Source organism: Salmo trutta, chromosome 4, assembly GCF_901001165.1.
Source record: "Salmo trutta chromosome 4, fSalTru1.1, whole genome shotgun sequence".
Lineage (NCBI taxonomy): Eukaryota > Metazoa > Chordata > Actinopteri > Salmoniformes > Salmonidae > Salmo > Salmo trutta.
In genome coordinates, this window is record NC_042960.1 from 24,426,116 (window position 1) to 24,453,845 (window position 27,730).

At 42.9% G+C, this 27,730-nt stretch overlaps 1 protein-coding gene across 1 annotated transcript; it reads right to left on the reverse strand.

The window, feature by feature from the left end:
* Nucleotides 1–18,203: 18,203 nt before the first annotated feature.
* Nucleotides 18,204–20,745, reverse strand: LOC115192111 (transmembrane protein 11, mitochondrial-like). The gene is made up of 2 exons (XM_029750260.1): nucleotides 20,647–20,745; nucleotides 18,204–19,226 (listed from the first exon to the last, which is right to left on the reverse strand). The coding sequence occupies exons 1-2, from the start codon at nucleotides 20,691–20,693 to the stop codon at nucleotides 18,710–18,712; spliced, it is 564 nt and encodes a 187-aa protein (XP_029606120.1). The 5' UTR covers nucleotides 20,694–20,745; the 3' UTR covers nucleotides 18,204–18,709.
* Nucleotides 20,746–27,730: the final 6,985 nt, after the last annotated feature.

Sequence of the window (27,730 nt, forward strand, 5' to 3'; positions counted from 1 at the left end):
ATAGGCTTCCAGAATAGGACATTTTGGGGATTCACCAGGTTTCATAGAAATGTACAGCTGTATGTTGTCTGGATAGCAGTGAAAGTTGACATTGTGTTTCCGAATGACATAACCAAGAGGAAGCATGTACTGTATATATTGAAAACAGTGGTCCTAGAACGAAACATCGAAACTTACAATTCATTTGTCAGATGATCAATCATCCAGCTAGCGACTGGAACGAGCTGCAACCAACACTCAAACTTGAGAGGTTTATCTCAATCTCTTCATTCAAAGACTCAATCATGGACACTCTTACTGACAGTTATGGCTCCTTTGCGTGATATGTTGTTATGTTGCTACCATGTTGTTGTGTGTTGCTGCCATGCTATGTTGTCTTAGGTCTCTTTTTATGTAGTGTTGTCTTGTCTCTTGTCGTGATGTGTGTTTTGTCCTATATTTTTTTTAATTGTATTTTTATTCTTAATCCCAGCCCCTGTCCCCGCAGGAGGCCTTTTGGTAGCCGTCATTATAAATAGGATTTTTGTTTTTAACTGACTTTCCTTGTTAAATAAAGGTTAAGTAAAATAAATAGAATCCACAGAGATTAACTGATATCTTTCCGCCAGATCTAAACCAGGCAAGAACTTGTCCGCATAGACCAATTTAGGGATTGCAATCTCTCCAAAAGAATGTGGTGATCGATGGTGTCAAGCGGCACTAAGGTCTCGGAGCACGAGGCCAGACGCAGAGCCTTGGTCTGACATCATTAAAAGTTAATTTACCACCTTCACGAGTGCGGTCTCAGTACTATGATGGCGTATAAAACCAGACTAGAGCGTTTCCTATACATTATTTGTCCTCAGCAAGGTAGTAAGTTGCCGAGCAACAGTGAATTTGGTACACATCCGGAGGGTAGGGAAAGGTTTATTATGGGCCAAGCACAGGAAGTAGTTTCGTTGGAAGTATCCAGTAGACAGCTGGAAGGTTTAGAGGCCAGGACTATTTTTGTGAGTGTTTCGAAAGATGCACGATAAAAAAAACTTGAGTGTCTTCATTGGTCCGAGGTCCTGGCAGTTCTGTGCAGACTCAGGACAACTAAGTAGGACAATTGAGTATGTGAAATTTCTAAAATGTATTGTTGGGAAATATCCTTATTCATGTCACCGAAGGAGAGAAGGGAATGTATGATGTTTACATTCCTACCAGGATATGTTATTGTCAGCCATCGGGGATCCTATGGGAGGAGGATAGACAGTGTTGTACGAGTCAACATGACAGCCGTGAGTTGGGGAGGAGTGACCACTTTGGGGCAGAGGTCAGGTTAGATGAAGAACATATATCACTAATCTTCTGGTTAGCAGCAGAGGTGTATTGGCTGTTCAGATGTGTAAGGAGGGGCTCAGCATAGGAGAAAGGGTAAATACCAGTGCTTGTGTGAATATGTTCTTTGTCTTATGCAGCTGAATGACCCAATGGGTGAATAGACTTGGTTTAAGCTTTACTAATCATCCGTGAGTTTTACTAGGTTAATTTAGAACCTAACAATATGTTTTAAATGCCAGGATGTCATGCTAATGTCAGCTTTTCATCTAGTAGAATTGCTGCACACTATTGAGGAAGAGAACTGTCTTTCGAGACGCATGTGTGTTTGACAACAGCTGATGGGATGCGCTGTACCAAAAACAAGACTATGTACATACCGGAGTTAGGAGGCAAACAAACTACTAATCCCATACAGCATTGAGGTCTGTGTCGTCCAGTCACAGAGCAGATGCAACTGAAGTGATTGTGTTTGCTTGCAGATCACGTGACTTGTATCTGCTCTGTGATTGGACCATAAAGACCACAAGGCTCATGGTTAGTGTTGTTTTTGGTGCTCTTTGCACTAGAAACTGACGGTAAAAACATGTTTTCTCAGCACAAAGGTTGAAACGTTTATAACCGATGGGCACTACATCAACATATGAATTGTCTTGCAATCTCGGTAGAAAATAGAATGTCTACGTTGCACAGTAATAACGCTATTGCTAATATTTATTATCACAATGGGGGATTGCATTGAGAATTAACTTCCTGGAACTGCTCGTCGGTGCCCTATCCACCTCAGAGAAATACTAATGGCGTCTTTTTGCAGGTACTAACTCTGCCATGGTTCGTTGGACAAAGCCTATGTGGAAATGAAGGGTGTTTTTGTATAAACGCCGAAAATAAGGTCTGTGGTAAACACAGGCTTATGAGATCATATGTTTTGTTCTATGAAATAATCTTCATTAGCTAAAGTCACTTTTTGTGAATTGTGAAGCATTTCTGTAATTTCAAAAAAGCACAAAGGCTTCGTAATTCATAAATGTCATGCTTTAACTGACTGATATTATCCCATAGAACAAAATGTATAAGATCTCCTGAGCTCGTGTTATCAGACTTTATTTTTGGCGTTTATCCCAAAACCCTATTCTTTCTCGCCACAGGAATGGATGACAGAACCAGAAGTAACTTATTTCCGGGTTTTTGGACTACAAGCTGGCGAACCTGCGCGATCTTCGAACGTTTTTAAAACACGGAAGCCAAACGCGGAAACTAAGGATACAACTTCCTCTGCTCTTGCACATTATCATAATTCATATGTGTGCCACTAGAAATCCCTGAATTAACATGCTTCTGTTAGTCAAGAAGTAGGTGGTAAGTATAATAATACAATGAACATGGAACGATACAAAACAAGAGTAGCGTCTGGACATGAAACACATAATCAATACTGCCTGGGGAATGAATTTAAGGGAGTAACAGATATAGGGGAGGTAATCAGAAAATTGATGAAGTCCAGGTGAGTCTCACAATGAGGTGCAGTTGCGTGTAACAATGGTGCCTGGTGTGGGTAATGATGGTTGTCAGAGCCAGTGATTAGTAAACCGGCAACGTCGAGGCGCCAGGGAGTGGGAGTAGATGTGGCATTCCACCCCCTGACCGCAGGACAACGCTAGCCAGGGAGATGGCCCAGAGGGCGAGGAGCGGGCCTACCCCGAGGGCGAAGGTGGAAATCACAGATGATGTTGGGATCCAGAATGTCCTCCACCGGAACCCAATACCGCTCCTCTGGACCATACCCCTCCCAATGCAGCAGGTACTGGAGCCGACCCCCATGATGTTGGGAGTCCATTAGGGATCTGATGGCATAGGCGACATACATGATGGAACACGGGAGTCTCACTGCGGTTGATGGTCCACCTGCTCCTTCTGACGGTGGACGACGTGCTGGAGTCTCATGTGGGCATCACTCCACACTTTTTCTGCTCACCTGAACCACTCATCCACCGCAGGAGCTTCGGTCTGGCTCGGGATCCACGGAGCCAGGACCGGCTGATAACTCACAACACACTGGAAGTGAGTCAGCTCGATGGAGGAGTGACATAACGAATTCTGGGCGTATTCCTTCCATGGGAAGAGTTGGGCCCACTCTCCCTGCCGGTCCTGGCAGTGGCTCCTCAGGAACCTCCCCAGCTCCTGGTTCATCCTCTCCACCTGCCTGTTACTTCTGGGTATAGGCCTCAGTCTGAGGCTGACCGTTACCCTGAACTTCTCCATGAAGGCTCTCCATACCCATGATGTGAATTGGGGGCCACGGTCAGAGACAATGTCCTCTGGAAGGCCAAAATGCCAGAAGACCTGCTGGAACAGTGCCTCAGCGTCCTGGAGACCAGAAAGAGGGGTAAAACTACAGGATTTGGAGAATCTATCCACGACCACCAAAATGGTAATGAAACCGTCAGAGGAGGGGAGATCAGTGACAAAATCAATGGATAGATGAGACCAGGGACGCTGAGTCACTGGAAGGCGAAGGAGTTTCCCTGCTGGAGCATGCCGGGGGGGGGGATTTAGTTTGAGCACATACGGAACAGGAGTTGACTTAGCGAATAACATCCTGCGTAAAGGTGGATGGATTGAGTAGTATGAGTAATACCTAGATGTCCAGCAACGACAGCTGTGTGCGCCCAGATCAGCAGCCAATCCCTGTGGGAACACAAATGTACTCAGGATGACATGTAGTGGATGCGGGTTCCATCTCCAGAGCCTGGCGTAAGTACAAAGCTACGTCCCAGACCACAGGGGCTACGACTCGAGAGGGAGGAATTATGGGTGCATTACGGGACCCTCTCCCGAATCGTAGTGACGGCACAGGGCATCGGCTTTGGTGTTTGTTGAACCTAGGCGAAAGACAAATATAGTACAGAAAAGGGCCCACCTTGCTTGGCGCGGGTTCAGCTGCCCGTATGTACTCCTGGTTCCGATGGTTGGTGAGGATGACGAATGGGTTCTTGGCGCCCTCCAGCCAGTGTCTCCACTCCTCTAATACCAACTTCACCGCCAGGAGCTCTTGATCATCAACGCCATAATTCCTCTCTGCAGGAGACAGAGTAATACGCACAAGGATAACATTTTTGTGGATTACCTTGTCGTTGAGAGAGGACAGCCCCACGCCCACCACAAAGGGTAATGTAGTGTTTGAGCAATGGGGCGGAGGTGAAACGTCCCTTCAGTAGGTGGAAGGCCTCGTCAGCTGCTGGACACCACACCAACCTACGGAGACCACCCTTGAGGAGAAAGGTGAGAGGAGAGGTGATGGAACTAAACCCCAAATACCGTTGTAAGCCCTTTATGGTCGTTGGGACTGGCCATGACCTGACTGCATCTACCTTCTTAAGATCCATCATCACTCCTTGTGGGCTGATCTGGTAGCCTAGAAAGGAGACAGCTTCCTGATGAAATTGTCACTTCTCTGCCTTGACATATAGTTGGTTGGCCAGAAGGCGTTCCATGACTACTCAGACGTGAGAGATGTGATCCTCTAAGGTAGCCGAGTTGACCAGGATATCGTCGATATACACGACCACCTGGCGTCCGAGCATGTCCCGGAACATCCCGTTGACGAATGACTGGAACACTGACGGAGCATTGTCTAAGCCAAAAGGCATCACCAAGTACTCGTAGTGACCAGACATCATGCTGAATGCTGTCTTCCATTCATCCCCCTCCTGGATGCGGGTGAGATTGTATGTACTCCGCAGGTCCAATTTGGTAAAGAACCGGGCCCCACGGAGCTGTTCGATGGCTGCCTGCACCAACGGGAGAGGGTAATGGTACTTGGTGGTGATCTCATTCAGTCCTCTGTAATCAATATATGGAAATAATCCTCCATCCTTCTTCACCACAAAGAAGAAGCCTGCAGATGCAGGAGAGGTGGACGTGCGGATGAAACCTTGTTGGAGCGCCTCATGGATGCACTCCCCCGTGGCCTTCGTTTAAGCCACCGACAGAGGGTAGATGCATCTCCGCAGGGGCGTAGAGCCTGCAAGCAGGTTGATGGCACAGTCCCAGAGGCGATGAGGAGGAAGACCGGTGGCGCAGGTTTTGGAAAATACCTCCCGCAGGTCCTGATATACCTCCGGGATGTTGGGCTGAAGGGCAACCACAGGACTCTGAACTGATGTGGAACCACAGGGGACGGGAAAGCAGGTGCCCGGACTGTGATTTTCATCCTCAACCATGAGATGGTGGGGTTATGGCGTTGTATCCATGGGTGGCCGAAGTGATCTTGTTAGCTGGTGCACTAATGAAGGGAATGTTCTCTTGATGGATGGACTCCACGGTGAGTGAGTGAGTGGTGTGGTGATGTGTGTGTGTGTGTGTGTGTGATGGTCCCGGATCCTAGTGGCCGATTTATCAAGGGCTTGAACCGGAAAAGGAGAGGAGAGCGGGTATGAGGTGATGTTAAGAGAGGAGTAAAGTTCCCCACAGCACCAAAATCCACTAGCGCTGTAAAAACGGTACTTGAGGGACAGAGTGATCGACACTAAAAAGGGTTTAGCAGAAAGTGATGAAGATAGGAGCTGGCTTCGTATGAGGGGTTCATGGCTCTGTTCAGAGGTATCTTTGATCATCCACCGGAGGGCAGAGAGGGTGGTGACCACCTACTCCGGAAGGATGACCAGACCACTGCCGAGTACGCACTCACCTTCCGGACAGTAGCAGCATCCAGTGGATGGAATGAGCCGGCACTTCGTACGCTATTCGGAAGAGGTTTGTGCGAAGAGGTCCAGACGGAACTGGCCTGTCGAGACGACAACCTCACCCTGGCCGCACTCATTGCAATGGCCATCTGTCTGGATAACCTACTTTGGGAGCACTGGTACTCTTATCGCTTCTCTCAGTGAACACTCTGGATCAGAGCCTGAACCCGTGGAGGTAGGGGCCACACACCTCACAGTACCACAGACAGATACAGCTGGGGCTCTGTCTGTACTGTGAACAAGGAGGGCACAAGCTCCAGAGGTGTCCGGCATGTCCGAATCCGGGATCCACAAGAGCAGAAGGACGGTAATTTGTTCAATTCGAGGTAGGCTCAAGTGTGAAATTGAAACCATTGTTGAAATACTATAAAAGCCTGAGATAATGGGAATTTGAATGAGAGATGGCTGATCTTGCTCTGTTGGAAGATTTGGCATACACTGCATTTTGCAGAGAGCAAGATTTTAGAGAAAGGTTGGACTTTTCTGCAGAAAGTACAGATTGGCTCATCAGATAACGTTTCTCAAAACCATACGAATAGTATTTTTGCGAGGATTTAAGACCTAGTTTAAAAAGGCAAATGCATGCCATTCCGTTGCACATCTTAGTGCTATTCATCCTCAGGTTGTCAACGGGCACTTTTCAGCGGGAGCTTGCCGATCGGCATCTCACAGCACTTGATGAGCCAATATTTTGGATGCAATCATCAGCAAAACGAACAGTAACACAATTTCCATACACCATCACACAGGTTGAACTATAGGGGTTTCTTTGCCATGATAACATCAATTGGTTCCCGAATACGAACAGAGCAATAGACAGCACCCACCACATCGCTATAAAATCACCATCCCAAAACGATTTCAATTATGTGAACAGAAAAGGCTTCCACTCTGCCTCTAGAAATGAAACCTTCTCCCAAGTGGGTTGACACCTACTCCTGCTGCACTGCTACTTGGATTACATCTGGCGATCTGTTCACCGTCTGCCCTGGCTTGTCGCCCCCTGTCTGGTACAGGTACCTCCACCACACTCCCCCCCCTCTCCCGAGCTTTCGCTCGCCTCCAGCACAGTGACTCTGAACTTACAATGGCTAGCCCCAAGTCGTTTATTTTTTCTTGTGCATTTTACTACTTTACTATTTGCCTCATGACTCCTGCATGCTTTGTTAACTATGAACTTTCTTATTTACCCAACCGTGGGACAGACTGTTTGTTCCCACACTCGGGACTCTGACTCTCTATTGGTTAAAGACTCTTGGCCTCCCATTCTATTCTAACCACCTCTTGCCGGCTTTATATTCATGTTACCTGATGAAATTGCTGTACAATATGATCTTGTTTCCATCTAATGCACATTGAAATGTCATAAATCAACACTGCAGAGCTCTCCCGGTCCTATGCCGTGCCTTGATTGTATTACTGTTGATGATATCTGGAAATGTGCATGTACACCCTGGCCCATCTAGTGCTGCTAGCCCTAATTCTGACTTGTGCGCTTTCTGCTCTCGTAAAAGCCTAGGTTTTCTGCACGTTAACACTAGAAGCTTATTATCTAAAATGGATCAATTGAAAGTGTGGGTTCACAGCTCCAATCCAGATGTGTTGGTCATTACTGAGACATGGTTAAGGAAGAGTGTTTTGAATACTGATGTTAACCTTTCTGGGCAAGACAAATCTTCCAATGGTGGGGGAGTGGCAATCTTTACCAAGGATCACCTTCAATGCCTGGTTGTCTCCACCAAGTCTGTCCCCAAACAATTTGATTTGCTGGTTTTAAGCATTAAACTTTCAAATAGCTCTCAAAAAAACCCTCCTCCTCACAGCTGCTCATGTCCCTTAAAGTTGATGTGGTTGTTATTGACAAGAAGCACATGGCTGAGCTCTTTAATCACCACTTCATTAAGTCAGGATTCCTATTTGAGTCAGCAATGACTCCTTGCCATCCAAAATTTCCTCATCTCCCACCGCTTCTAATGCAACTAGCCCGAATGCTCCTCCCTGTTTTTCCACTGCCCTGCTACAAAGTTTCTCAGTGCAGACGGTCACTGAGTCCGAGGTGCTAAAGGAGCTCCTTAAACTTGACCCCCAAAAAAAACATCTGGGTCAGATGGTTTAGACTCTTCTATAAGGTTGCTGCCCCTATCATCGCCAAGCCTATCTCTGACCTTTTTAACCGGTCTCGACTCTCTGGGGAGGTTCCCATTGCTTGGAAGGCAGCCACGGTTTGTCCTTTATTTAAAGGGGGAGGTCAAGCTGATCCTAACTGTTATAGGCCTATTTCTATTTTGCCCTGTTTATCAAGTGTGTTAGAAAAACTTTTCAATAACCAACTGTCTGGCTTTCTTAATGTCTATAGTATTCTCTCTGGTAAGCAATCTGGTTTCTGCCCAGGTTAAGGATGTGTCACTGCAACCTTAAAGGTCCTCAATGATGTCACCATTGCCCTTGATTCAAAGCAATATTGTGCTGCTATTTTTATTGACTTGGCCAAAGCTTTTGATACGGTAGACCATTCCATTATTGTGGAGTATTGGTGTCTCTGAGGGGTCTTTGGCCTGGTTTGCTAACTACCTCTCTCAAAGAGTGCAGTGTATAATGTCAGAACATCTGCTGTCTCAGCCACTGCCTGTCACCAAGGGAGTACCCCAAGGCTCAATTCTAGGCCCCACGCTCTTCTCAATTTACATCAACATCATAGCTCAGGATGTAGGAAGCTCTCTCATCCATTTATATGCAGATGATAGTCTTATACTCAGCTGGCCCCTCTCCAGATTTTGTGTTAAACGGTCTACAACAAAGCTTTCTTAGTGTCCATCAAGCTTTCTCTGCCCTTAACCTTGTTCTGAACACCTCCAAAACAAAGGTCATGTGGTTTGGTAAGAAGAATGCCCCTCTCCCCACAGGTGAGATTAGTATCTCTGAGGGTTTAGTAGTCACCTCATACAAGTACTTGGGAGTATGGCTAGATGGCACACATCAAAGCTACAGCCTAAAGTTACATCTAGACTTGGTTTCCTCTATCGTAATCACTCCTCTTTCACCCCAGCTGCCAAACTAACTGATTCAGATGACCATGCTAGATTACGGAGATGTAATTTATAGATCGGCAGGTGAGGGTGCTTTCGAGCGACTAGATGTTCTTTACCATTCGGCAATCAGATTTGCCACCAATGTTCTTTATAGGACACATCACTGCACTCTATACGCTTCTGTAAACTGGTCATCTCTGTATACCTGACGCAAGACCCACTGTTTGCTTATTTATAAAACCCTCTTAGGCCTCACTCCCCCCATCTGAGATATCTACTGCAGCCGTCATCTTTCACATACTACACCCATTCTGCCAGTCACATTCTGTCAAAGGTCCCCAAAGCGCACACATACTTGGGTCGCTCGTCTTTTCAGTTCGCTGCAGCTTGCGACTGGAACGAGCTGCAACAAACACTCAAACTGGACACTTATCTCAATCTCTTCATTCAAAGACTCAATCATGGACACTTACTGACAGTTGTGGCTGCTTTGCGTGATGTATTGTTGTCTCTACCTTTCTTGCCCTTTGTGCTGTTGTCTGTGCCCAATAATGTTTGTACCCTGTTTTGTGCTGCTGCCATGTTGTGCTGCTGCCATGTTGTGTTGCTGCCATGCTATGTTGTTATCTTAGGTCTTTTTCCTTTTGGTAGGCTGCCATTGTAAATAAGAATTTGTTCTTAACTGAATTGCCTAGTTAAATAAAATAAAAAAAATGTGCAGGTAGGTTATGTGGTGCGCAAAAGACTGCTGAATGTGGTTTCAAGGTGGCCAGGTGAAACGCACGACTTGTTCATTCTGCAGAACAGCAATGTTGGCCTATACAGGACAGAGCTGTTGAGGATGAATGGCTTATTGGTGAGTGTTGCCTACTCATTTGTAGTATATTTTACATTGCTAAAGCAACTTGAAGTGTCTTAATTGTCCTCTCCTTGTAGCGATGTTTATTTTCATTTTCACAACTGAGCGAGCCAAATAAAATGTTTTGGTTGTACTCAATCTCTGATACTAGCACCTCTATTTCAGTCTCTGAAAAGTGTTTTTTTTTCATTGGTTGTTCCGTTGTTTTTCATGGTACAGCGTTGTATATTCCCCATGGGTTACAGGGTTAACTTTGACCATATGGTTAATTAGGGGCATTTCGAAATGCAAACTTATGGTCGTGCACGAGGTCTGAGGCTGAGCACAATTGGTTGGCTATTTATCAGTGGTTATCTCCCAACGTCATTTTGATGTCTTATTCTGGGTATATTCTGGTCACGACGTCATATGGTGGTCATATTCTAGTCACAACGTCATACGAGCTTAACACGTCTTAATAATGACCAATATATGACCAGAAAATACTTATTTTGCCTGAAGTCTTCCCAACTGACTCAAACAAGATGTCATTACAGGTCTCATGGCAGTCATTATTTAAAACAAATATTAAAATATAAAATACTCTTAGGCACATGCACATGTCATGACAGGCCTGTTTGGGTCAGGTTACCGTGGACCACAATCTTACAGAGACATCTCTCTCACCCACCAGAGGGGGAGAGATTGAAAGGTAGGGAGGTTTTATGACACCTCACACCCATTGTAAATCTTAAGGCAGCAGACAAAATCCAGTTGTCCTCCCTGTGTGGAGGAATGGAATGTATGATAGGCGGATGGAGAACCTACCTCGGAACAGTAACATGCAATAAATGGACTTTGGGACAATATGTTTTGTAGGCCAAAATGGTGGTAATGACGATAGATGGAATATGAAAATGAATGCCATTTTTGTTACGTTATTAAAAGTTAAATGATGACGTTATAACAAAAACATTGTAACTTGAAGAGTTTTCATAATATGTAACTGATGTTTGCACACTGTACGTTGTGTGGAAAATGTACAGATCAAAGAGAATGTTTTTGTAATTATGAAATGTGAAGTTAGTTGTCTAAATTGGATCTGAGTAAAATACAGACCTTGCCTCGTAACTAGTGATGCCCAGAGAACTTGCCATAAAGACGTAAACGCCCCACACTGTACTTCCGGTTTGGAGCGAGCAGTCGCACTTCGCTTCGCTCCACAGGTAATATTACACTTCATTACATTACAACGGTTTGATTTGTTTGATCTGAGCAATTTTTCTTAGCTAGCTACATAGCCATCTTTGTATCAAAGATAATTGTGTAGTTTAGAGTAATTATCGAGGTTAGCTAGCCAGCTATTTTCGTCCTCCTAACGTAGTCAACACTGCTAGCTAGCCAACTAGCCAACTTCTACCGACTAGCAGCACTGTAGAAACTATTACATTACAACAGAACGACTTGATTAGTGTAGTGTTAGTGTTTGTTAGCTAGCTACATAGTTGTCTTTGCTGTCTTTGTATCCAAGATAATTGTGTAGTTTAGAGTAATTGTCGAGGTTAGCTAGCCAGCCGCGCCGCGACGCCGTTGTCCAGACTCCAGACTTAGTCAACACACCTAGTCATCATCAAACCCACTGCTAGCTAGCCAACCGTTACCGACTAGCAGCGCTGTAGATACTAATACATTACAACGGAACGATTTGACTAGTGCAGTGTTAGCTAGCTAGCTACATAGTTGTCTTTGTCATAGCTTGATAATTGTGTAGTTTAGTAATTATCGAGGTTAACTAGCCAGCTATTTTCGTCCCCCGCGACGCCATTTTTCCAAACCTAGCCAACTATTACCGACGAGCAGCATTGTAGAAACTAAATAGCTAGCCTACTCCACCAGCCAGCAGTACTGTATCATTTTAGTCAATAAGATTTTTGCAACGTAAGCTTAACTTTCTGAACATTCGAGACGTGTAGTCCACTTGTCATTCCAATCTCCTTTGCATTAGCGTAGCCTCTTCTGTAGCTTGTCAACTATGTGTCTGTCTATCCCTGTTCTCTCCCCTCTGCACAGGCCATACAAACGCTTCACACCGCGTGGCCGCTGCCACTCTAACCTGGTGGTCCCAGCGCACACGACCCACGTGGAGTTCCAGGTCTCCGGCAGCCTCTGGAACTGCCGGTCTGCGGCCAACAAGGCTGAGTTCATCTCAGCCTATGCTACCCTCCAGTCCCTAGACTTCCTGGCGCTGACGGAAACATAGATTACCACAGATAACACTGCTACTCCTACTGCTCTCTCCTCGTCTGCCCACGTGTTCTCGCATACCCCTAGAGCATCGAGCCAGCGGGGTGGTGGCACTGGAATCCTCATCTCTCCCAAGTAGACATTCTCTCTTTCTCCCCTGACCCATCTGTCTATCTCCTCATTTGAATTCCATGCTGTCACAGTTACCAGCCCTTTCAAGCTTAACATCCTTATCATTTATCGCCCTCCAGGTTCCCTTGGAGAGTTCATCAATGAGCTTGACGCCTTGATAAGTTCCTTTCCTGAGGATGGCTCACCTCTCACAGTTCTGGGTGACTTTAACCTCCCCACGTCTACCTTTGACTCATTCCTCTCTGCCTCCTTCTTTCCACTCCTCTCCTCTTTTGACCTCACCCTCTCACCTTCCCCCCCTACTCACAAGGCAGGCAATACGCTTGACCTCATCTTTACTAGATGCTGTTCTTCCACTAATCTCATTGCAACTCCCCTCCAAGTCGCATAATTGAAGATGTTAGAAGAACTGTCCACATTTAATTTTTGTCAGCCACCTTGATGAGTAGGCCTAACGAACATCAAAAGCACTAGCCTATGTCAATCTACTATTCCCCATAGTACAAGAGTTGACCTATTCTATTTAACAGCTTGTCTTTCTGTGCAATAAATAAATATTCCAAACATACTTTACGGGATGCGATAGATCCCAAATCAATACCACTCACAAAAAATTGTTTTTAAAGCAATGAGGCTCATGCAACAGTTAAGAACATTTAGCTTAAAATGTTGATAAACTATTAGGCTATTTCTTTACATTATAAGCGCAGCATTGCGCACACAGCAGTAGGCTTTATGAGCGAATGCTCTAAAATGCAATCAATTAGCGGGAAAACACTGTTCTCAAAAGTGACCAAATTCGATTATTCATGTAATGCTTTATAAAGGTGCATTTTTATCTTCCCCAAACTTTAAACTCACGTGCCACCTATGTATGCCAGTTAAGCTCTACACAGGTTGTAAAGCGGATTAAAGAGGGACCAATCAGCTTAAATCCAATAGTTTGGACATAACCATTTTCTGTAAATGGTTTCGCAGTAAAAATGGGGTCTATTCTATGCAGATGGGATAATGGGACAATTTGGAGCAATGGCAGTCGGTGCAGTTTAAGATGAGGGAGGACACTTTTTTTTTTTTGCATGGTCTTATTTCTATTACAGCATATTGGATGACTGTCATTCTTATTCCATTCACCCAGTTCAATGTAACATCGATAAGTTTAGTCTACTACATGGTTAGAGCATTGGGCCATTAACCGAAAGGTTGCTAGATCGAATCCCCGAGGTGACGAGGTAAAAATCTGTCATTCTGCCCCTGAACAAGGCAGTTAACCCACTGTTCATAGGGCGTCAATGTAACTAACAATTTGTTCTTAACTGACTTGCCTAGTTAAATGAAGTAAATACTTGAATTTTCCCTATACCCATCATGAGGTTTCTAAACCTAGCCTATGAATGAAAGTTTATAACATACATTTCTCACGACCTGTGAACCTAAGTAATCAAGGTGACAGACAGTGATATATTCAATGCCGCCTTGCACACTCTTGCCTGCATCGAGATGATCTAGGGTGTAATCATTAGTCCAACAGTTGCAAATGAACGTTTCTATTGGACAAATTCAGGTATGTTTATCCCCGTTTCGTTCCGTTTAAGAATTTTTTTTCCAACAGAGTCGGCATTATGATTACCCCCCCTGATCACATGCAAACACAGTTCACTTTCATAGCAGCCACATACAAACAGCATGCTCGCATAACACCTTTTCCCTTCGATTGTGGACTTCTGTGCACAACATATCAGCTGTCTGTGACCAGGCGGAAAAAAAACTTTCCAAGCCAAACCATTTCATAAGCGCTACACACAGCCTACAGCGTTATCACCATATTAGCAAACGTCATAGTCAACATAGTTACTAGAACTAACGCTACAAATCATGCAGTACAGTGTACTGTCAGCAAGCAGTTTAGCAGTTACACCGGTGGGCCCCGGTGGCAATAAATGTATAAAACCAAAAAAGATTACCTTGACTTTGAAGAGTTCCAGTGTTGGATAGCCATAGCCAGCTAGCTAACATAGCACCCCTCTGAGTAAGCTAAACTAGGTGAAAGTGCAAAAAATACAACAATAGCTAGCCCTCTCTCGCTTCTTCCTTTTTGAAGAAATTAATTTGTTCAAAACTATTCAACTATTGTCTTTCGCTCTCTTTGAGTCAATTACTCACCACATTGTATGCACTGTAGTGCTAGCTAGCTGTAGCTTATGCTTTCAGTAGTAGATTAATTCTCTCATCCTTTGATTGGGTGGACAACATTTCAGAGCTCTGATAGGTTGGAGAACGTCCTCCAGAAGTTGTCATGATGACTGTGTACTTCCATGGAAGGGCGTGAGAACCATTAGCCTCCTAGGTTTTGTATTTAAGTCAATGTACCTAACTGGAGGACAGAAACTAGCTGCCCTCCGGCTACACCATTGTGCTACCCTACAAAGTGCTGCTGAGGCTATTGTAGAACTTAATTGCAAAACAGTGCGTTTTATTAATCAATTATTTTGTGAAATATATTTATAGTTTTATCTAAAAAGGATAACTTTAATGTTTCACAATTTTTATGAAATTCAGTGAGGAGGATGGTCCTCCACTGATTCGGAGTACAACGCATTTCTCATCCCATGTTTGAGGTACGTTTTTTGCCGGCTCCTAAATTAGGGCGTTTTCACATAAAATGTGTACCCTGGTTCGGTTACCTGGAGCATTTGTAAGAATTCTACACAATACGTTTTGCTTCATAAGACCTGAAAACAGTTTGAGTGCGATTAGCAAAACACACATTCTACATCATGTTAGGGAGCTAGCTTGTTTACACATGCAAAAAAGTTTCACGCGACTCGCGCTGCCGTGTCACAATACCTGGTACTCTGATCCTGAATCTTGCACCCGCTACTCACGCAGGTCCAGGATTCGTTTCAGCCTGGGTTCGTTTGCGCTTCACACATGTTTTATAGTGCGAATCGACACCAGTGCAGCTGTAAGCAAGCGGATCTGCTGGCTAAATAGAAACAAGCACACACTAACAAGTGACAGCTGCTGTTATGCCCCCGACCGTATACAATGACACACAGTTTGGACTTCTAGCTAGTTTACTTTGCAACAAGGCAGAACCCTCACATTAAATACAGAAGAATCAGTCACTAGCTACATCAGTTGCTAAATTATTTTAAATATTTAAATATTCCACAACCGAGCCACCATACTAAAATATGAGCCTAGCTAGTACTGCAGCTAATGACAGATGGCTAATAATAAGCTCAACATGACTAACCAAAGTGCAGCAAATATGTTGCTATGCCGAATGAGTTGACACACCTGAACCTGTCCGTGTGAATCGTCGTCAACATACAAAGGTTTATTATGATAATATTTGATAGAAATCATTGAGATCCAAACACCGACTGTAGAAAGTAAGCAGCTAGGAAAGTTTAATTCCAGCCAATCAGTTGTGACGTAAAAAGGGTTTCTGCCAATCACGTATAGGCTGTCAAACAGTGGGTGCGCATTATTTCTAACCCGGGTTATCCCGTTTTTTAACAGGTGGAAACAGGTTGTATTCCTTTAGTTTACAATAATCAACTCCACACATATTTATATCTGTCACAGCCACACCAAAGATGATGGATATACTGACAAGACACAGGTCTCTCCGCCTTAACAATGGTAGTCGTTATCCACGAAGCGGAACAGCAGGCTGTCCTTTCTCATTATACATCTCATTATTGTAATCCTGTTTTGAATATTCAATGAGGGTTATTGACGTCAACCGCCTGTATGCTACTACTAGCCTCATGTCATGAATATGCGTAGCCATTTCAGACAACTCTAAGAAAAAAAAACACTTTATCTAAGTTGCAGGGAAGTCACGTTTACTACTTATATCAATACACTCGTAACAACTTAAGCATTACGAAACTTATATTTGATCAAATAGGCCATTCATTTTTCTGTTAACCAAATTCGACACTCATTGACCTCCATACAAAAACTCCTTGCTTGGTGTGCGAAACAATGAAAATACGCCACCTGCTGGAGGGAGACAGATTTTCCACCGACTTGGGCCTCTCTTTTCTGGTATCACACGATTCTCAGCTGATGTCGACTCTCAAATTCATATCAAGATGATCCAAAGCTGGAGGTAATAATCTAGAAAAAACATGGATGGGCATTGTTCAGTTTGTATAATATTTTGCAAAGCAGAAACGTGAAAGAAAACACTGGCAAACGGGGTGTTGCCCTGTACTGATGATAGCCAAATACTTGGTCGGCTGGTTACATTTCCAATGCAGTCATAATCAACACTTGCAAACCATTTCAAGCATTGCAAATAATGACAATTTGGCCCCCATCAAGCTGCAAAACCTGACAATTTCAAATAATATTATAAAACACATTAATATTGCTCTCTCACTGAAATTTCCAAAAGCCTACAACAGCTTATTCATTTACTAGTGAGACATTAAAAAAAAATAAAAAAATAAACTAAGAATGACTATTTTCTTGTAACCCGGACAGGTCGCTTTACATGTTGTATTTTACATAAACAGCAAGTTTTCTATTTTACATAGCAAACAACCTGATTTTAAGATTAAAAAAACACCACAAGACTACTGGCACCATTTGGGAATCAGATCCATATACACCAAGCATCCTGAAATGGCAGCTTCATTAAATAGTACCCACAAAACACCCGTTTCAACGTCAACAGTGAAGAGGCAACTCAGGGATGCTGGCCTTCTAGGCAGTGTAAATAAAAACAAAAAAAAATCAATAAAAAAACCATATCTCAGACTGGCCAATAAAAATAAAAGATTAAGATGGGCAAAAGAAGACCAGCATCCCAGAGTCGCCTCTTCACTGTTGACGTTGAGACTGGTGTTTTGCGGGTACTATTTAATGAAGCTGCCAGTTGAGGACTTGTGAGGCATCTGTTTCTCAAACCAGACACTAATGTACTTGTCCTCTTGCTCAGTTGTGCACCAGGGCCTCCCACTCTTTCTATTCTGGTTAGAGACAGTTTGCGCTGTTCTGTGAAGGTACACAGCGTCGTACGAGATCTTCAGTTTCTTGGCAATTTCTCACATGGAATAGCCTTCATTTCTCAGAACAAGAATAGACTGATGAGTTTCAGAAAAAAGTCCTTTGTTTCTGGCCATTTTGAGCCTGTAATCAAACCCACAAACGCTGATGCTCCAGATACTCCAACTAGTCGAAAGGCCAGTTTTATTGCTTCTTTTATCAGGACAACAGTTTTCAGCTGTGCTAACATAATTGCAAAAGGGTTTTCTAATGATCAATTAGCCTTTTAAAATGATAGCTAATTCAAGTTTAACACAATGTGCCATCAGAACACAGGAGTGATGGTTGCTGATAATGGGCCTCTGTACGCCTATGTAGATATTCCAGAAAAACATCTGCCGTTTACAGCTACAATAGTCATTTACAACATTAACAATGTCTACACTGTATTTCTGATAAATTTGATGTTATTTTAAAGGACATTTTGCTTTTCTTTCAAAACAAGGACATTTCTAAGTGACCTCAAACTTTTGAATGGTAGTGTATATGTCCCTTACATACACAACCCACTCCTACACTCACAGCAAGTCCCCATTAAGTGTAACAATCCCACAAAGAGCTCCATTTGGACAGGCTTTTTACCCATGACTGCATGTGTGTAAAGGACAAGACAGACCAACACGATGGTGGCGATTCAACATGTAGAATAGTTGAGAAATTAATAAAGGCAATAGGACTTGCTGCGTTTGTGTTGGTCTGTCTTGTCCGTAACAACTTTGACTGGTGAGGGATGACCAAACAAGTATGTTTAAATGTCTTGACTTTGTCTTTGTTCCAAAGAGTAAGTAAATCTAGAAAGACAAAAATCTGAAAAAGGTAGTGCTATTGCCTTTGTGATTCAAGACATGGTGTAGAATTTGTTTAATGAAAAAGAAAATACAGAAAGGAGAGTTTGAAATATCCTAATGTTTAATGAAAGGGTAACGTACTGATCAGCAAGAAAGGGGTACAGTAAAACTACAAGGAATAGACAAATGTTGGTAATACTTAAGTCTGTCCATTTCAACTGCAACACGATTCAGTCTATTTATTTTTACTTAGCTACCCTTGTGCACTAACTTAGTGTATTGAGGGGTACAGGGACAGGGAAGAGGCACAAGGGTTCCATATGGATAAGTGCACTGGTGATGTCACTTACAAGTAAAGAAAATGAGAAGGTAAAAATAATTCCTTCTAGATTTAGCTATATCCCTCTGATCCATCAAACAGCCCAAAATTAAGCGCCCGCTCAAGTGGGGTGGGGGGGCTAGGGGCAAACCCTCGACTGTGCGCATGGCTTCCACTTGGCGGATTCTTTCTTTTCCCATTATATATATATATATATTTTTTTTTTAAACCTCTTCCGAGTGTGTTCATAACGCGTAGAGTTCGTAGATCTTCTTGGCGCAGTAGGCCAGGGCGGCCAGCGCTATCGTGTTGTGGAGTCTCTTTCTGTGGATGTCGTCCCTGCGCACCAGCACCACTGGCGTGGAGGAGGTGAGTGTGTGCAGGGGCAGCTGCGAGAGTTTTTGGCTGTTGTACTCCACCTGGTACTTGCAGCAGGGATCAAACTGCCAGGAGATTCCATAGAGGGTGGAGCAAGCCACGCTGAGGGCACCAGTGGGCAGTGCTACGTAGCGCGAGTACTCGGGCGGTAGCGAGAGCGGCGTCAGGAGGCAGGCGGTGCCTGACAGCACGGCCATCTTGTGCAGGCAGTTGCCCACGGCGATCCAGCGGGCCGTCTCGTCACCAATGCGCGTGGGCTCGATCACAATGTACTTGTACTGTGCCTCCAGTGCCTGCTCCAGCTCGTACTCAAACTGGTCCTGCGCATTCTCCCCGTTGTAGATCTCGTGAACGATGTAGCAGTCCGTTGCTGCCATCACTCCCCTGTGCACAGAGAGAGGAGATTATAAATAGTAAGTAGATGGAAAAGATCATTATTTTCCAAGCTTCATAGCAATTGTGCAGCTTCGGGGCCTAAGGCAAGTGGTTGCATCTTTTTTAATGATGATTTTGAGATGTATTATCTATTTATTGCCTTACCACCCTTATCCTACCTCATTTGCACATGCTGTATTATTGATTGTATGTTTGTTTATTCCATGTGTAACTCTGTTGTTGTATGTGTCGAACTGCTTTGCTTTATCTTGGCCAGGTCGCAGTTGCAAATGAGAACTTGTTCTCAACTAGCCTACCTAGTTAAATAAAGGTGAAATAAAAAAATATAAAAGATGAATACCACTTGTGAAGAAATATGGGGAACAACTACTTTTTTAAATTGACATGTAGTCCATGACCTTGATATCAGATTACTGCACAACAACTTTTTTCAGCACAATGCATGGTAAAAACAAGACACTTTTGTGTTACTTTGACTTGTGTTGCCTGTGCATGTTTGACATAAATAAGAGCTGTTGAATCAAAGGGAAAGCAGGGTATTTTCTCACGTTTAAAATTCTCAGAGTTCACTAACTAGGCATCAGTCACTGTCAAGTTGCCTGTTAGTAATAAGCTATGGTGTTAATGCTAACGTAGCTATGGGCAATAAACAATATGCGGGAGAAAACAAATGCAGCTATATCAAGTGGAAATAACTCACACATGTAAAACTCGAATCCTTCACTTTGCAAACATTATGCCCCGCGCAAGAGTGCTAACTAGCTCCTAACAAGGTTCACACGGTTAGCTAAATAAGCCTGCATTCGTAAATTCACCCTGGCTGAGCACACCGAGTCAGACACGCCAGAGCGAATTCCGAACGCACCCGTCAAGTAGCTAACTACTGTTAGCTAACGTAAACAAAACTCTGTGTTAGCGAGAATGTTGATCATTCACAACTGTTTCAACAATTCCAGTAACATCTATATTGTTGTGCTGTATTGGACGCAGCTTTGCATAAAGTCAGGTCATAACGTTACATTGGTTAGCTCCACCGCTGTTTGGAAGCTTGCTGCTCTGAAAACTAGCTAATACGTAAATTGCAAGCGGTGAGTAAACGTTGTGTTATACGACCGATATATTTGATATGAGCTAGTATATCTACTTTGTAACGTTACGGCATGTTTTCACACTATTTTAGTTGGGTGGCTAACATATCCAGAACTTGATTTTGAAGCTTTGATGAACAGGCTAGCAAACATGCTAATCAAAACATCACATGAGCAGTTATGGAGGAAGGAATTCGGGAAAGTGACAGCTGCATTTTGCTTTTAAAAGCCATATGTTGGAATAGTGAATGTGTGGCGTATCATAAAATAGACCTTGGACACAAATAGTCGTGATATGGCAATGATTGAGCATAACTGACCTCTCCCTGTTGACTTGGACACCGCGCCTCCTTCCCAACGACGCCATCTTGGAGAACCGACACACGACTGCTGTCGACGCAGTGCAAGCTAGGATATGTAGTGTATGCTATACTTGCAACACACTGCGAAGACGACTTCATGTACTTTGTCGTACTACATTTCCCATAATTAATTTAATGCATGTAGGATGTACCACTCATTATTTACACCATGTAAATGTAGAGGTCAGTTTAATTTACTACACTAGTACCTTTTGACGTAAACTGTAATGCAAAATGTGCTCAACACAAATGCGGTAAATGCTGCATACACAAATCATGTTCGTGTCTTGTAACAGTTGGGAGATGACCAATAGCAAGCAAGGACAACACTATGGGACTCGAGTAGGACAAACCATTCTATAGCCAGGTTGCGCAGCAGGTAAATTATTCCACTTGCCATTTCCCCTTATGGGCTACACTCAGGTAGCCTAGTGGTTAGAGTGTTGGCCTAGAAACCGAAAGTTTGCTGGATCGAATCCCCGAGCTGACAAAATACAAATCTGTCCTCCTACCCCCTGAACAAGGCAGTTAACCCACTGTTCCCCGTTAGACCGTCATTGTAAGTAAGAATTTGTTCTTAACGGACTTGCCTAGTTAAAAATAAATAAAACACTCAAGCTTCAATGCAACTGACTGTCACAATGTTGTGCGTATACTCACCCATATTGTGTCCTGTCCTATCCAAGCTTCTCTAGTGAGTTGATCTCTGGTTTAAATCACACACATGGTGTAGAACTCTACACTGGGAAGTGTGTTGTAACCAAGCCAGTGTAAACCAAGGTAACATGTGCAATTCTTTTGCCTACTCCCTGCCTCCCTCTCCAATAGATTGATTTAATAAAGTGCACCTTTAAAATGTAATCACCTTGGTATTCTGCAGCTCAGAGGTGAAGTATACTAGGAAACTTTAAATGTATAAGGCACTTCTAAATCATTGTAAATCAACATTTCAATTATTAGCTAGTTTAAAATAAGATAGACATAGAAAATAATATCAGACAGTCTGCAGACTTTATACCCATCTCTGTCAGACAGTAGGCCTACAGTGCCAGCCTCTGAAGACTGTCATTAGTTTTACTGCCTACCTGACCAGTGTGCATTGTCACCTAGCAAATAGTATATCTCACCTAGGTCAAAGCCAGAGAGAATCCCTACTGCAGTTTAAGATACTCAGCAAATAAAAAATACAAAGGGTAAAACCTGTCACTTGGAATTTTGTTTTCTTCTTTCTTAAGCCATTCTTACATTTACATTTACATTTTGTAAACTGTATAGACAAAATGTCACACAAGATTTGAACTGTAGTAGAACAGCCCTGAATTGGTGCTTTTACAGACAGTAGAAGATCACCCCCACTGTCAATGAAGGTTCTATGGCAATGTCTCATGTCAGATAGCAAAGCAGCTTTCTGTACAGTAGCATTTTAAGCTGAAATGTAGGCCTACTGAAGAGTGGTCGTCCTGATGAACATGGGGACAGTCTTAGGCAGCATAGAGGGAAGCTCCTCACTAGCCCACAACAGGCTGACTGCATATAGGGGATATAGCCCACAAGTTGATGGTCTAAAGTAAACCAAGTGTGGCCAACCCTCCACCCTCCTGGAGAGCTATTGGATGTGCACACTATTGCGCCAACCCTGCTCTAACACACCTGCTTCAGCTAATCAAGGTCCTGATGAACAGCTGTTTTTTGTCTTTCCGGTTTTGACAAGAGGACAAACATTGAAACTAAAGACCTGACTGATCAGGGTTGCATTTCACTCCAGAAAGCTGTTCCCTTCCTCCTGTCATTGTTCACTCCTCTTCAAGGACTATTTGATGAAGCTGCCAGTTGAGGACTTGTGAGGTGTCTGTTTCTCAAATTAGACACTCTAATGTACTTGTCCTCTTGCTCAGTTTTGCACCAGGGCCTCCCACTCCTCTTTCTATTCTGGTTAGAGTTATCTCTGCTGCAGAGGATAAGTTCATTAGAGTTAACTGCACCTCGGTTTACAGCTGACTTTAAATAACAGACACATCTCAACATCAACTGTTCAGAGGAGACTTTGTGAATCAGGCCTTCATTGACAAATTACTGCAGAGAAACCACTACTAAAGGACACCAATAATAAGAAGAGACTTACTTGGGCCAAGAAACATGAGCAATGGACATTAGACTGGTGGAAATCTGTCCTTTGGTCTGATGAGTACAAATGTTTGCTTTTTGGTTCCAGCTGCCGTGTCTTTGTGAGATGCAGAATAGGTGAACGAATGATCTCCACATGTGTGGTTCCCACCGTGAAGCATGAAGGAGGAGGTGTGATGGTGTGGGGGTGTTTTGCTGGTGACACTGTCAGTGATTTATTTAGAATTTAAGACACACTTAACCAGCATGGCTACCACAGCATTCTGCAGTGATACGCCATCCCATCTGGTTTGCGCATAGTGGGACTATCATTTGTTTTTCAACAGGACAATGACCCAACACACCTCCAGGATGTGTAAGGGCTATTTGAACAAGAAGGAGTGTGATGGAGAGCTGCACCAGATGACTTGGCCTCCCCAATCACCCGACCTCAACCAAATTGAGATGGTTTGGGATGAGTTGGACCGCAGAGTGAAGGAAAAGCAGCCAACAAGTGCTCAGCATTCCAGGTGAAGCTGGTTGAGAGAATGCCAAGAGTGTGCAAAGCTGCCATCAAAGCAAAGAGTGGCTAGTTTGAAGAATCTAAAATCTATATTTTTTTGTTTAACACTTTTTTGGTTACTACATGATTCCATATGTGTTATTTCATCGTTTTGATGTCTTCACTATTATTCTATAATGTAGAAAATAGTCAAAATAAAGATAAACCCTTGAATGAGTAGGTGCGTCCAAACTTTTGACTGGTACTGTACATATTAATAATATTTAATTCAGTGTTTGAAATTACGATTCCATCCTCTGTAGCCTATTCCATTAGGCTAATGGGAAACACTAGCACTTCTTACCTCGAAATCGCCAAACTATGCATGTTGAATAAATGAGTCTGTTAATTTGATCTAAGCAAGCTGATGAGTTGTTTAGTTTACATGTACTGTAGACTATCTGAAATAAGATGTAGGGCTATAGGCTACCTGCATCTACACTTCTTGGATCTGCAAAAACCCTAGCCTTGCTCATTATTCAGTACTACACAAATTAGTTTAATAATTTATTTACTAGCTAACTTAATAATAACACATAATACACACACAGACTTTCTACATGAGACAAAGGTTCCTAGCGCTTTTGCAATATAACAGCTTGTTACACATAGATGGAAAGGGGGTGGGGAAAAGAGAGAAGGAGAAAGGGACACTAATTGTGGACACATTCTATAACTATTCTCCCATTAATCATATATATGTTGCACACGAACCGCCGCCCATTTGGAAGAAATCATGAATGTATTTACGTGTGCAATGCCTTCGTTCATGGTTTATCTCTGTCAGAACCAAGCCTTCTTGGAAAGGGTTTGATGGGCCTTTCCTGTGGGCCACTTGTACATGCTCTGATTGTCCACCAGAGGTCACAATGTCCTTCTTCTTAGTTGTCCCGTCTCCAATGGGCTGTTAATTCCTCAGAACAGCTACTTAGCTGTACCAGTGATTGTCTGAGATGAGCTTCTTCTCTCTTCCTCCTCGTGTTGGCATTCAGGATTCAGACCACGATGGACATGAGCTGCAGCTCTTCGTCTTTCTGGTCCAAAGGAAGGGGAGTTCATTTCTTCACCTCGTGTTGAGGTTCAAACGTGCAGCTCTCCGCCTCACGTTTCCTGGTCTAGTGTTAATTTCATTACCAAGGCTTTTTAGGCACTCTGGCCAAAGGGGACGGCTCCGTCCGTCTGACACGCTCCTCTGACCTCACTCGGGCGTGGCTACTTAATATTCAAAGGATATGATTAGAAGTTTTCTCTTATAACGCCTTCAAAACATTCCTATCTTAACAAAAACATTTCCATATTTTTTTATTTTATATGTACAATATGTTGGATGAAAACTTGACAGATAAAGAGGGTATCCTTTCCAAGTTACAGTATTTGGTCCATACAGTTTTTAATAACATCACAAAATGAAAACCAATATTACAGTAGTTTTCCACAGTATTGACCGTTCCTCACATTCTTTATGTCAGAATTATTGATCCATTATCCAAGTTTAGACGTTAGAGTTTTGGGCAGGCAAAAGTCTCTCTAGACAAAGGAATTCCTTTGGTTGATACTAAAGGGCAGTAAGAGAGAGTTCTCTCCTGCTTACATTTACGACCGGGTGTGGAGGTGTCAAAACCCCCACAGTTCCCTCCTCCCCCCCTTTGCGGGTGGGAGAGGGTCTGGTTATTGTCAGCCATTGCCAAGCTGATCTGACCCATTGTGATCCTCACTGGACAGTCATGACACATGGCTGTGTGCTCAATTTTATACACCTGTCAGCAACGGGTGTGGCTGAAATAGCCAAATCCACTAATTTGAAGGGGTGTCCACATACTTTTTAAAATATAGTGTATCTAAGCAAACCATGGCAAAGTTGAATTACAATCATAAACCCAGATTTTAGTCTGTAGCCTATGCCTATTGAAATGACAAGTCAATCTCGCAAATGGGGCATTTATAACTGTTTGTGGTCTTAACATCTGGCACAGCACGATTGCCAGAAAATAGGATAACAATCGTTTTAAGATTGAGATACTCTGTCCAACTTTTATCACTCAAACGCTCCTGTCGGATGTATCGAGTTATGCACATGCGCAAATGGGATATATTTACAATTATAAATGAGTTCGAGCCCTGAGTGCTGATTGGCAGAAAGCCATGGTATATCAGACCATATAGAATGGATATGACAAAAAAATCTGTTGACGTTGGTAATCAGTTTATAATAGCAATAAGTCATCCTGGGGGTTAGCTAACTGCTGTATCCAGGCACTCCACGTTGTGTCATGTGTATGAACAGCCCTTAGCCATGGCATATTGGCCATATACCATACCCCCTCGTGCCTTATTACTTAATCATAGCAGTCAAACGAGTTAAATCGACATCCATTGATGGAAAATGATCTGGTGAGTTTAATAAGGGTGAATTAACTTTTCTCTTGTGTCATATTCAAATTAGTTTATTAAGTCATGCCATAGTTCGCAATAATTATTATTTTGATGAAAACCAAATTTTGCTTCTAACGTAGTTACGATTTACGTCGATATTCCTTCTTTATTTGCTCAATAACATTATGGAAAAATGGTTTATTGTATAAATGTGGTAACTATTCTCTTGCGGTGCAAATTTTTTTTGTCTAGTTTTCAGGCCTTTTGGGCAGGTTAAGAGTGCTCATTGGGTTATACATTTTTAGCTAGACCTGGCAACCCTGCTAGTCAGTAGCCACATTGCAACATGGCGGACTCCCAGCAAGTAGTTTCTTCTCAGGTAAGAAAGCTAGCTAGCTAATTCAGCCTAATGCTATTTCAACAAGTTTTTTTTAAAGATTTGCCAGTGGATATCTGCAATGGTAGACTCAGTAATTCCAGTTTAGCTAAAACCTTTTTCTGATGTGATGAAATTTCTTGTCATCTCACTCATTCATCTAACATTGCCCATATAGCTACTGTCACACATTGCATTAATCCTAGCTACTGTACTATCAACTGGCTTGCTATATTATCCAGCTCTAGACGCGAGGGGAAAATGAATATTTTTATATTCTGTAAAGATTATAAAAATGCCAACTCCTGGGGAAGTGCTTAGCTAGCTAGATAACTAACTCCCACTTGCTAGATAACTAATCAGCTGAGTTCATCAATGATAGGTTTCTAGAAAATAAACAATATATTTGCTAGTAATTTTAATGACTTAAGCACATAACGTCCTGACAAATGTAGAACTTTAGGGACCTCCCGAGCACCAGGAAAATATCCTTGTTCTTGAGGTTTATTCTGGAGTTTATTCAGGAAGGTGCAACATGTTAGATAAAAATACAGGTAAGGGCCAAAACAATGGAAACACTTGAGTACATGAGGGAAACAAGTATATTGAAAGCTGCTGTTTCTACACAGTTGTGGTTCCTGCTTAGGGTCATGTATAAAAGTGCAGGGCATGCCATTTTTCTGGCTACCATAGTTATGCCCCATAGGATGACAATACCCCCATTCACAGAGCACGAGTGCCTGAATGGTTTGATGAGCATGAAAACGATGTAAACCATATGCCATGGCTGCCTCAGTCACTAGATCTTAACCAAGTTGAACACTTATGGGAGATTCTGGAGTGGCACCTGAGACAGCGTTTTCCACCACCATCAACAAAACACCAAAGGATGGAATTTCTCGTGGAAGAATGACGTCTCATCCGCCCAGTAGAGTTCAGACACTTGTAGAATGTATGCATCGTTGAATCTGTTCTGGCTTGTGGTGACCCAACGCCCTATTAAGACACTTTATGTTGGCATTTCCTTTATTTTGGCAATTACTTGTATTTGTACATATTATGGATCCCCATACTCTTCCTGGGGTCCAGTAAAATTAAGGCAGTTATACATTTTAAAAACATTACAATACATTCATAACATATATTAAGAACATAGTGTGTGCCCTCAGGCCTCTACTACCACATTTGTATAACACAAAATCCATGTGTACATGTGTGTATAGCGCATATGTTATCGTTTGTTTGTATGCATGTGTCTATGTTTGTATTGCTTTACAGTCCCCGCTGTTCCATAAGGTGTATTTTTATCTGTTTTTTAAATCATGAGTTACTTGATGTGGTATAGAGTTCCATGTAGTCATGGGTCGTCATTAGATCCACACGTTATTGTCTATATCATGCAGAATTGTCATCTCATTGTTACTTAGAGAGCTCGTTCTATAATACAGACGTGGGTGATTTCTGTCCCAGGTATTTCTGTCCCAAAAATGTGCACACAGTTCAGTCCCCAGGGACTAGGGTTGCAAAAATCCAGTAACTTTCCCAAAATATCCTTGTTTTCCAGAAAACCAACTCAACCAATGCACCATAGTACACATGTAAATCAGGAGCTCTTCCTGGGTAGTCCC

Excerpts from the sequence above, each read along its gene's own strand:
- LOC115192111 (XM_029750260.1), bottom strand. The coding sequence starts at position 20,693 with ATGGCGTCGTTGGGAAGGAGGCGCGGTGTCCAAGTCAACAGGGAGAG. Across the intron at positions 19,227-20,646 it reads GTCCAAGTCAACAGGGAGAG|GGGAGTGATGGCAGCAACGG; the intron begins GTCAGTTATGCT and ends CTCTGTGCACAG.